At 43.5% G+C, this 12,037-nt stretch overlaps 1 protein-coding gene across 2 annotated transcripts; it reads left to right on the top strand.

Annotated features, from left to right (window-relative positions):
• Positions 1–5,713: 5,713 nt before the first annotated feature.
• LOC112891910 lies at positions 5,714–9,656 on the top strand. 2 transcript variants are annotated; one of them, XM_025958913.1, is made up of 7 exons: positions 5,714–5,995; positions 7,510–7,558; positions 7,641–7,949; positions 8,249–8,297; positions 8,380–8,474; positions 8,589–8,713; positions 9,123–9,656. In XM_025958913.1, the coding sequence occupies exons 1-7, from the start codon at positions 5,814–5,816 to the stop codon at positions 9,178–9,180; spliced, it is 867 nt and encodes a 288-aa protein (XP_025814698.1). In that variant the 5' UTR covers positions 5,714–5,813; the 3' UTR covers positions 9,181–9,656. The 2 variants fall into 2 exon arrangements, with proteins under 2 accessions (XP_025814698.1, XP_025814699.1); XM_025958914.1 differs by having other exon boundaries at positions 7,686–7,949.
• Positions 9,657–12,037: the final 2,381 nt, after the last annotated feature.

Raw genomic sequence — 12,037 nt, forward strand, 5'->3', positions numbered from 1 at the left:
AGGGGTAATATACACTTAACCTTGTCATTTCATGCTTTGATATTTATGAAGTTTGGCATGAATGTTCTAGGTAACTTTATACAAAGTTTCAAACTCAAATTTGATTTAAACCTAACTTCTTTCAAATTTGAACTTTCAAATTTGAAATATTAACTAAACCTATTGTGTAACCTTTTGTAATTGAAATCTATTGTCTTTCTTTAATGTGATATTATTTGATGTTTAATGTATAATCAAATCTCCAAAACCTATGATCTTTTATTTAAAAGTTTTGAATTTATTTTGATTCATTTCAAATTCAAATTTAAATGTTTTAGTACTTGTTTGCAACAAACTCAGCAATGTCTTTGTAATTCCTTTATAAATAGTGCTTCAAACCTAAACCTCTTTATTTTATGAATTCTTGTGTGTTAATTGGGTGAGTTACAACATTTGAAATGTGAAATCAAATTTAAATTTTACCTTATTTATTTTATTGCATCTCATATAGAATCAACGACACTTGACGACGGGGACTACAAATTGGTGCTAGGACAAGACCAAGGCTTTTCCGAAGATCCAGCACAAGTCGTCGAGGAACTAACTGAAGCTCCGAACCCGAGTTCGGAAATCTCTGACACTCCTGCCCTCAACCCTACTCTAGAAGGCAAGCCCCGGACATATCCCATTACTTTATTTACACTGCAAGCTATGCCTATCTATATTATATCTTGCATTAAGTCTAGGAGTTGAAGTGAAACCCTAGATGCATGAATCCTAGGAATCCAATGTAATGCTTCCGAGTCCTTATCGGTTAGATGCTTCGCTAATAGGACCGGTAGAAGTCGGGTGATTTCCTGTCACTCGCGCGATATAGGAGTTGCATGTTTACATTTCTGCAACCACTATAAGGATGACGGACAGGGTCATGTGTTGTATCATGACCTGAGGTTTTACCCTGTCTGTTTTGATAAAAGTCTTAAGGTCGAAATGTGTGGTAGTGGTGGCTAAGTTTTTGAAAGTACTAGCCACATACCGCGAAATATGGTAAGCGGTAAGCCTAGTACCCGATTGGCCCGGCAAATGGACGCGCTCCCACCACTCGACTTTTATTTTATGTTTACACGCACCGACATGTGAGAGTACGTTCTGCAAGGCAGACAGGAATACGGGTTTTGTAGTCGCGCTACAGACGTATGTCCTGTACACATTGGGTGTGCGTACGGTCCTGCAGTCGCTTGTGGTGGCCCCGATCCATAACCCGGAATATGAGGGAAACGGTTGCTCGGAACACCCTGTCGGTACTTCGAGCGTGTGAGTTAGGTTTACCTTGCAAGGTTAAATTCGATTCGAATCGTCCGCCTCTCACGAGGATTGAGATTACTTATCCCTTTTACCACATTGAGTAAGAAGTGGAACTAATGATGGATAATCTTGATGAATGATAATCACTACCTTGCTTGCTTAGTGTAGGTGCTAATCTAGAATAATTACTCAACTAGAAGATGAAAGCTAAAACTTGAAAGTAGTACATACTCTTTGTTACTTTTCAGCTGAAAATAAACCCAGAGCCTTTACAATGCCTTCATGAGTCTAGTTATGGGCTAAGTATACCCAGCCCCGGGTAAGCCTTGCTGAGTATTAGAATACTCAGCCTTGCCAATATCTGTTTCAGGTATAACCTTCGAAAATCCCACGGACAACCTTGTGTGGCCAACGTCCGTTCCTTTTGGCTGGTCCGTGGAGTGGGACCCGTCCCCGGCCGGCACAGACCCTCCGGAGTGACACCAGGCCCTGGGCTAAGCTTGGTGTTCGCCTTCGCGACATGTGTAGTCGCGTAGAAACTTTTTCTTCCGCTGTGAGTTTAGACAAGCTGTTACGCTTGTCAGTTTGAACATGGTTTGTGTAAATTTATTTATCTTTGAACTCGGTTTGTAATAATGTATGTATGGTTGTAAATTAAAAGTTGATGAGCTATTCCGGGATGTGAACTCGCCTTCGTGCGAGGTAAACCTGCTTCGATCCTGCTGAACCGTGGTTGTATCAGGCGGAGACCCGACAGACCAAAGGATTGTTCCGTTTGAAGTGCGTTGGTCTGATTGCGGTTGTATGGCGATCAATAGCGCACTTGAGCCGGAATAATTCGAGCGGTTCTGCCACATACGGTCCGGGCCTGACAGCTAGGATCATGGTCTCCGGACCTCCCCCCCCCCCCGCGTGCTCATATAGGTCTGGCACCCCCACATGCTCGCGAGGACAGGATGCTCGGGAATGGCCTCCACAGGCCCAGACCCCCAGGGGGTCCGGGCCGCCGCGCGTGGGAGCCAGACCCCTTTGGGCCTGCCCATCTAGACTGGCCTCGGGGACCAGACCTCCCCTTCCCCCGGGAAGGGGTCCGGTACCACCACGTGCCATCAAGGAGGTGACCGCAGGGCCGGCCCTGCCACGTGCCCGTGGCAGAAGGCACTCCGCGGGATGCCAGCCCAACTACCGCATTAAATACGGGTAGGTGGGCTGTGCGCGCCCAAGACAGGGCATGGCCTGCCCACTGACACCACGGTAAGCCCGCCTGTTTCTAAGGCGGCGCGTCACGGTGCACTGCGCACGGGCAGGCGGTGTACAGTCAACTCACTGCGCCACGCTCGTGGGTAAGGAGTAATGATGGTCTGCTGCAGGAGAGCTGAGGCGTGCGCTGCCACAGTACGCGCGGAGGTGACGGCGCGGCGGGTCAGCGCAGCTCCTTCGCCTGTCAGAGGGTCCTGACCCAATAGTGACAGCACGTCCTCCACTGTGCGTAGAGTTGGTAGCAGGCACTGTGCCGGTAAGGCGGCACATGACCATATCCTGGCTGTAGATACGCACGTCAACTTCTCGATCGAGAGGACTACAGGAAGGAGCTGGAGAAGAAGATCACATATCTCTCATATTACAGGCTCCGGTCACCGGACCCACGTGTCGGGGTTCCGCTCAGTGTATGCACCTCCCTTAGTCTATAAAAGGGAGGGTGCGCTCGTTAGAACACAAGGTCAACAATTTCATAAGGTTCACAAGGCCCAACAATTTTCCAAGCTTTCTCAAGCAATACAACACACAAGTGGACGTAGGGTATTACGCTCCGGCGGCCCGAAGCACTCCTCGTGTCTTTCCCGTGTTCATGCTCCCTTTGATCAAGCGTTCCTAGGTCTCCCCCCAAACTCATCCTAAACTAGGATTAGGCGAGTGCGTTCCGCCACCCGGCTGGAGATTTCCTCCGACAGTGCTCGTGATTTCCTTTGTGCTTTAGTCTCTTAGTTAAGTAATAGTTCTAGTCCCCTAGTTGTTTACTAGATCAATAGTTCACTAGTTTAGTGGGTGCTCTAGAGTAAGACTCCTGATAGAGACGAATGTTCTTGTACGCCTCTAGAGTTAGTAAAGGACGGTGTAGACGTGGTGTCTAGGTTAAACTTTACCTGTTGGTTGTGGTATATCCTATGGTTTGATAAGGTAGGTGACAGGTGGTGACTGCCCTGTTTACTCAGCGTAACCCTCCTTGTTCGGATATACCACAGTGCCGTATTATTGGGGCATCTCGGTCTTATCCAGGTGGAGTCAGTAGCCCAAACTAAACAATTAGGATAGTGCTATCTTATTTTAGACTTTAGCATTAGAAATCATCTCTACTCCTTACCTCTTCCGAAGAGTGGTGTCCTTAGATGAACTTAAACCTTAGATAATATACTCACGTTCCTCTGTGGATACGATACCCTGTAATACTCCTGCGTAAAAGCTACAATGGTATTTATGCGCTTGCGGATTTATTCGTGACCGTTAAAATACCCAACAAGCTTTCTAGTGCCGTTGCGCCGTTGCCTGGGAATGGTGGCTATATTATCTTCGGACCCAGTTCATCCTCCTATCTTTTTCCTTTTCTTTGATTCTACCTATACCCCTGCTATCATGGAGTAGCCATCCTTTCAACACCTCTCTACCCTAAGGGGGGGAGTTCTTAGAGCCACCACCCTCTACACAAATAATCCTTACATCCAGCTGTTCGCTCCTTCCTGTTTTCACACTATCGTGGCCAGGTCCACGCAACCACAAGGCGACAGAAGAGAAGCTGTCTCAAGATGACAATCGGGTCCCACCTTAATTTTCATTGCACCATCATCCTCAGCCTTCTCTTGAGACATATAAAAAAGAAGAGCAAGCCTTCTCTCTCTGTCTATAGCAACTCTAGATATTTTTCCACTCACTCTGCGAGGGGTTTTCTTTAACCTCTCGCCGACTCGCTTGTACCCCCTGCTGCAAACTTTAACCCCTACTGCAAACTTTAAGCCCTCGAGCTCTAAAATACAAACCGATCTAAAGTGGACGTAGAGCGTTAATGCACAAACTAGCATAAATCCTAAGTCTACAAGAGCTACGTCATACGAGCGTACACGCAACATAAATTTACTGGATAGTGTTGCGAAACGTTGAAAGACGGTGATGTGCGGTGCAACAAAGGCCGCTGTAGACGGCAAAGTACCACACCATGTGCGAGTGGCCTTGGCCATCCCTGCACGGCCAATTGAAGAGCTGGCTGTGTGTCCGTCATCGCCTCCACCGGCACGCCTGCTCCTCATTGGCGTCGTGAGGCCTTCCGTTAAAGCCATCACCGGCATGGTCTTGTGTCTTTCATTGCTCAACTTAGTAACCCTGATTAAACTTGAGTGCTGTTGGGAACATTTGCTGCATTTCTTTTGAGGAAATGTAAAATGGAATCATGGATGTAGTAAAAAACAATGTCCAAATTTGATATAAAATTATTTTATATCAGTATATGGCATATATCTGAATTTGATGTTCAAATTGGGTGGAAGACAAAAACAGCTAATAGTGTTTAGTAGTGTAATATAAAATTTAGATCGAGACAATTGAAACATTTGCCAAACACGATTAGTGTCCTGCAACTGTGAGTTGACCCCTCAGCTCAGCCACGTAACCAAAAGATTGAACCGATTTTTGGATAAAAAACAGTACAAATCCCACATTAGAGTAAAGAATCAGGACATCTACAGTAGCAGCGAGTCGACTCCTTAGTTAAAAGGACAACCAAGTAACCAAGAGATTGAATCGACTCTTGGATAAAAAACCAGTACATGTCCCATATGAGAGTAAAAAATTAGCACGATTCCTCTTCCGGCCTCTTTTTTCCTTATGTTTTGTTCATCCTCCTCATAACCATGGTACCTTCTCTGCATGCATCTATTTTTTATTCTGCAAAAACTCGACTCTCAAATAGGATTGAACTCATCTCTCCTCGCTATGAATCGATATATCTAGTGACAGATGGTTAGCTTTGCACTGCCATGTAGATTTATGCATCGGCCTCGGAAAAGCTCTAAATAAGATAATTATAGATGTGGTAAGCTTTGTAAGTTCGGTTGTAGGGAAGAAATTCTGAACGAGTTGTTTATTGCTATGGTATAGTTTATATTTTGAAGCTGATGTGTCCTTTTATTTATTTTGACTGGAACATCTTTGCCCGAATAGAGATCTTAGAGCCGCAATTAACAATTGTATAACAAAACGGTAAATGAACAGAAATAGTTGTACCCGCAAAAAAGAAGAACAGAAATAGTTGCATCTTTGAGTAGTATTTTAACTTTTTAAAAAAAGGGCAATAGTTTGAAACGTAAAATCCCAAAACAAAATGGTAGGAGTAATAAATTTGTAATAACAAACCTCAAACGAGGACCTTCCGTTCGCCCAACGGAACAAACAACAGAGTTGTCTGAAACCTTCCCCAAAATTTCGAATTCCTACTAACCGTCGTCGGTGCGGTGCTGGCGGGGCGGTGCGGTCGCGGCGAGATGGAGACCAACACCTCCTCCTCCTCTTCCGGAGGCGGCGGTGCCGGCGCCGGCACCGAGCAGCGGGGGCTAGGGCTTGTGGAGGTGCAAGCGGCGGCGGCGGCGCTGCGGCGATCCGAGGTGTTCCACGTCGTGAAGGAGCTCGTCGGCTTCGTCCTCTACATGCACCACCAGATCCCCTCGTAATCCCTAATCTATCCCTGTATTTCTCTTGTTCAATGCTGGGATTTGGTAGGATCTATGGCGGATTTAGCGGGTTCCGGTGTAAATTCTTTGCTCTGGGTCTAATCGAGCGACTGCCGCTGTTCCGATTGCTTTTTCGTTGCATATCTGGTCGAGCGGGGCTTTGAATTTGGTCGATTTGGATTGGATTGAACCTACCCTTATGGCTGCCTAGAGCAACCGTCGTGCCTGTGGATGTAATTTGGGTTTTGGATTAGCTTCCATTTGCGATGGATCAGTTCACGCGCTAATGTTTATGCTATGGAGCAATTTTCCTGTGTGCGGAATGGCAACTTAGTAAGGGTTTTGGATCGACTGGCTGTAGGGGATTCGATCATTACATGGGTTTGACTTTGAACTGCCTCGGGAAATCTCAGACAATTATATGTGATTTATTGGACGATTCCTTAGGTGGTTACAAAAATGGGCTTTTGTTTGCTCATTTAGCCAGTCCTTTCTATACAATTTTGTGATAAGCCTTGGTTTCAGATTTACTATTAAGTTTATGCATCCTTATTAGCTCAATGTTTCTTGATATTATCTTATCCGGGCTGCTGAGGTCTTTTATTTTGAATCTGCTTATGGATCTATGCGTTGCTTCCTACTCTCAGTTTTTGAACCAGCTTATGGATCTATCCGTTACTTCCTGAGTACATACTTCATCAAGAACTTAATTAACAAAGAGATTAGTCTATAACTATTTGGACCATGCTTTTCTTGTGATTATCACAAGAAATTTTAATCTGCATATGTGCACATTGTGAAACTAATGGAGCATGACAAATAAAAAAAAGGAACAAAACTCAACCTACAGTGTTTAACAAACTGCAAACTATGTCCAGACAGAAAATTCAATATTTATCTAAACAGAACTAAACGGATACGGTTTAAGCTTAGGATCAAAAGACAAGATGAAGAAACAGCACAAATCATGGTAATGACAATAGCGGAATAAAAATATTTGCACAAACCAAAAACTGAGAGTACTCTGACACCGTTAAGTAGTGTTGACACTCAACAACCCGCAACAATAATATATGTATAGCACACTCAAGGAAAAACAATGTACATGTGGAGCTTGAAGTTTTGATATATAGTCTGATTAGTATTGATATGTCTTTGTGTTTTTACTATCCAAACACACAACAAATGTTCCCTACATCTGTATGCCTGGCCATTAGTAGTTCTTGTTTCATGGGGCACTGTCCCAACAATTTGAGAAGTGATTGAAGTCATTATTAAAGGTTGTGCATTTGTCTGAGGCTACTGTGTTGATCACAATGGAAGCCTTATTTTGCATTGGTGCAGGGGATCTCATGATAGAAGGTTGTTGAGTGTTTTTTTAATATATCGATGCACAACAGTTGAAGAACATAATAATATTTTTTTAGTAAACTAGGGTAGGATGGTTATTTACTCTTCTATGTAATTATCAAATGAATTTGGACTGTGTATTAAATTTCGTCATTTTCAGGGTTTTGCAGAGTCTTGAAAATGAATTTGCTAGTTTAAAGGAGGAAATGGTAAGTTCAGCATTCAGTAAATACTTTTCTACTGCCTTCTATTTTGGAAAGGAACAAATTTGTGAATTATGGCCATTTCTAGACAGAAATGACATTACAACCAGCTGAACTCAAACCATCTGATCAGATAAAGTACAATACACGAAAAAGGGAGGTCAGATGTAGAATAAAGAAGCACGAGAAATTGATGAATGGCATCTCTACCTTACTGTGTGCTCTTCAGCAAGCACTTGATGAAGTTTCTAGCATTGAAGGAGTTGTCCTGATCCTTGGAGGAAGCCTTGTACGACCCTTATTTGTGTATGACATTACAATTTCTCATGGTACGTTTGATTCAGGAAGTGCCAAAGATCAAGCTCTAACCAAGTTAGCTCAATCTGTTTCTCGGAAGGTGAGCTACTATTAAACCAACATTTTACCCTAAATGTAGAATGATTCTGTTTATTATGATCTGTTCTTGGTTAAGCATTGAAGTACTATCCACAGATATCAATATTTGCAAATTTTTGCTATCTTCGTGTTGGATTTTCAATTTGTTGTTCGGCATATGGCTAAGTAGTTGAACCTTTTCATGTTTATTACCACATTTCCAGGCATGAAATATGTACTGGTTTATAACGAGTTCTTATATTATGAGCATCTATTTTGGAATTCTCCTTTTCCAATGATAACACAGTTGCATATTTCTAGGCTATCCGTGCTCTTGTATCATGTGGAGCAGGGAGTTTGTCCTACACAGGTATTCTGTCTTTTGGTTTACTATATATATTTGGCTGAGGTCAGAATCCACTTTAACTTAATTTAGTTGTATTCTCTTCAAGGGCCTAGCAAGTTGTTTTTGCTGGTAAGATGTCCCAGTACATTGAACTTACCACTGGATTTCCTGCCAAAGCGTGATTTTCGTTACAGCAAGAAGGTACTGCTCTTTTGTCAAGGTTAATTTACTCAACTCATTTGTGTTTATCAGCCTTCCTTTGGAACATAGCAATTCCCCAAGATTAATTCCCTGAACCTAAACTTTTCACCTCAGGTTGTACCTCTTCAAATGCATATAAAGTGCAGTAAAGCAGGCTGTCAATGGAATAACCAGCACCATATGCCAATTGCTAATGCCCCATGTTCCACTTCAGAATCTTCTCCTTCAGATGCTATCTGGTAAATTTTTTTTTTGTGATGTCATCTTGCCATTGATTCCTTGGTTGTGGGATTCTCGTCCCTTTTGTAGTGTCGAATGTAATGTCTTCTCCTAGTACATCAGGCTGTTCCTGGGCTATGCAATACAGAGTATTTTCAGGGCTGCATTGTGAAACTGGAAATTTGTGCCACGGATGATCAGTGTTTTGCTGTCGAATTCATTGATCATTCATCTATATGGGCCTTGTTGCTTGCATAGTAACTTCTATTGTTTTGATGGTTCTGGATAAGGAAAACCACATTTGCTTAACTCTTATTATCAAGCTGTTACAGATTACTGATCATATATATACCTATGTTCTAGCTACAATGAACCTTTTTTGTTCTGACCGTGGTGAAACCTTTTAATGAATTGGTGTTGCCCTTACAGGTTCCAGTGCAAGCATACAATAAGAGGTTTGCCAGGCAAGGCGTCACTAGAAGGGTGATCTGGCTTCAAGATATCAAAGTTGAACAAACTTGCCCTTCTTGTTGTAGTGAGTGATATGATATATGTACAGTAGATGATGTTTATCGCTTAATGACTTGACGAAGCAGGCAACGATGAAGTAGACTAGTGAACTCCCTCTTTTAAGGCATCTTTTGCATGTTTACCAACAAAATAGCTCGATGTGGCGATGTTCTGTTGGAGCACGTCAGAAGAATTATCGTCAGGTTGAAGGTTCTACGATTATGCGCCAGTTGGTCTGCTGAGAAAATGCTGATGCGGACTAGTTATCATCCTATAACCTTAGCTAATCAGTAGCAGTGGTTGTCCTCCATCGTTCCAAGTAATCCGGGATGGAACTTGCTGTCATGATGTTCTAGACCTTGTGTTCGTGGCCGTTGGATTGTTCTGGCTGTGAGCTCGTTGGGTTATCTGTCGTCGTTGGGTTCAATGAAAATGCACAAGGGTTTCTGATTCTGCAGTAGTTGCATAGCACAAGGGTTTCTTGATTACCGCTAGTCCTTGACCTGGCTCTGTTCCACCGTTCGACGCTGAGTTAAATTTTGGTGTATTCACACTGGGACAATTATTTTTTATTGCTTGTGTGTTCATCGCGAGCTGAAGGATATCATCCGGCATGATTTTCTTCTTAGGCTGTCTCCAGCAGCGTTCTGTAAAGCGTTCTGTACTCTATATATAGAGGAAGATTCCGTTCTCTGTTGCTTCAGCAGCGTTCTCTAAGTAGTTCTCTAAAATAGAGAACGTTACAAGTTTCCTCTATATATAGAGATTCTCTCTTCTCTTCTCTATTTTTTCTTTACGTTTCAAACACTGAATTAAATAAAAATAAAATATGTCCATAGTGTTTGAGGTATGATAAATACGTACGTATAAAACTTTGGAACAAAATACGTTTCTAATATAGGGTTTAATGTATAGAGAACGAGATTTAGAGAACGTTGTTGGAGAGAAATGAGATATAGAGGAGAGAATCTTGTAGAGAATTCTGTAAATGAAGGATGTAGAGGATGGGATTTGGAGGATATCGTTGGAGACAGTGTAACAAGCTCATGCCCCTCGCGCTATGCTTGGCAGGTCATGTTCGGTTGATGTCGCTTCGCTCCTGTCCTTGACAGCCGACCGCATTCTTTTTTATCAGAACTTCAGATGATGGTCCCTGACGATTGTGCAGCACCGCAGACTGGAACTGCTTTCCATTTCGAAAAGATTAAAAAAGAGAGAACATAGCGAAACCCATCACCAATCAGATACTTGGACACTGAATTCCTTGGAATTTGGCTGATCCACATCGAGTTCTAATTGAATTACGGAATTCCTAACTAACACTCGACTAATTTTCGTTTTACTTTGTCAATCGATTTTTCGTGTACGGAGTACGCAGCAGCAAGTTGTGGGGCCATCCCATGCTTGCCTTGCCGGCCCAGCAGGCGAGGTAGCCCAGCAGCGGGGCTTGCTAGTGCTGCTGGCCTGCATCGGGTTTCACAGGTTCCTCCTCCTCGCGCGAGAGTGTTTCACAATACCGTGTACGACGGCAAATTCCCAGCCCGCCATGTTGCTTCGAAACGTGCTGATCTTCGCCCGCGGGCGCTCTTCCTTTCCTGCAATCTAGTTTTTCAGAAAACCGTCCGCTCGACCAAACCCCAGCTCTTCCTCATCCCCCCCTCTCTCTCCTTCCCTTTCCTCTCTCTGCCACCATCGCCACATGTGATGTACGCTCCTCCACTCCAGCGCGAGCGCCGCTATCGCTCTTCACCCCTCCCCCTTCCATCTCATCTCCCTTCAAGCATCGAGCGGCTTCGGCACCGACTCCCTCTCCTCTCTTGCGCGGACTTGGATCCATCAAGAAAGGCGGCGGTGGCATGGCAGTCCCCCTAGATCTGCCGAGAGGTAAGGTGCGGGAGACAGATCGTCCTCCTACTCATGTGCGTTGCCGACCGCGACTGCACTGAGGCTGACCTCCGCACCCGCCTAGCTGCAACCCTCGATTTGAACATAAGCTCCCCAGTCACCGTAATTCTTCCCGTATTCGTAGTATTAGGACTTGTACTTAGCTTCTTGCCTGCGGATCCTTGGTGTGCAGCCGAAACTGATGAAGGAGAGGGACTCGCTCACGCGGCGGCCAAGAAGCTGTGAGGAACTTGGCAAGGGTGCGACCTTTACTAACTTTCTAGGTCTATTTCACTGCAAACTCTCTGAATTCTGTTTAGTACCTTTAATTTTTAGCACGGATTGTAAAGAGAAGCCTGTGAATTTTGACGGGAGTTGTGTTTTAAGTGTACAATTACTAGAATTGGTGGTGACTTTGATTGAACTGTACTGCTAGGTGCATTCTGTTCTGCCGTTTCTCTTTTTTCAGCCTAAAATGGTTTGACACAATACCAGGACGAGTATCAAATGCTAGTTTCTTGGATAAAAACATAGAGGTATTTATTGTCTTTTATTTGAAACAAATGCACGGAGGAATACCATAAACAAATATTTGTAAATGCCATACCTACTTTATTGAAAGTATAGGTGAAATTGGAATTATTTTGTGGCTTACTGCTAAGATGTGTGGTTTATCTTGATGGGTGTTTTAGTGTGAAACAATCCTTAGTATGCACTTCAGATAAGTGATGCATCTTGTCCAGGAAATCATATTGTGTGAGCAGTTATAAAATTCTTGGTCAAAAATTCAATTCGTCATGTGAATTGCTCTTGCTTGTGAAAGAGATTGTGTGTGCAGTGGCTTAGTACCTGAAATTTTGTGATTTCCTAAATTATTTGCACTCTATATTTGTGTTCACCTCTGTGTCGGCATCTGAACAGCGAATGATGTGTTCAGTTGTTAGTTATTC

The sequence above is a fragment of the Panicum hallii genome, chromosome 5 (genome assembly GCF_002211085.1).
Source record: "Panicum hallii strain FIL2 chromosome 5, PHallii_v3.1, whole genome shotgun sequence".
NCBI classification, from domain to species: Eukaryota; Viridiplantae; Streptophyta; class Magnoliopsida; order Poales; family Poaceae; genus Panicum; species Panicum hallii.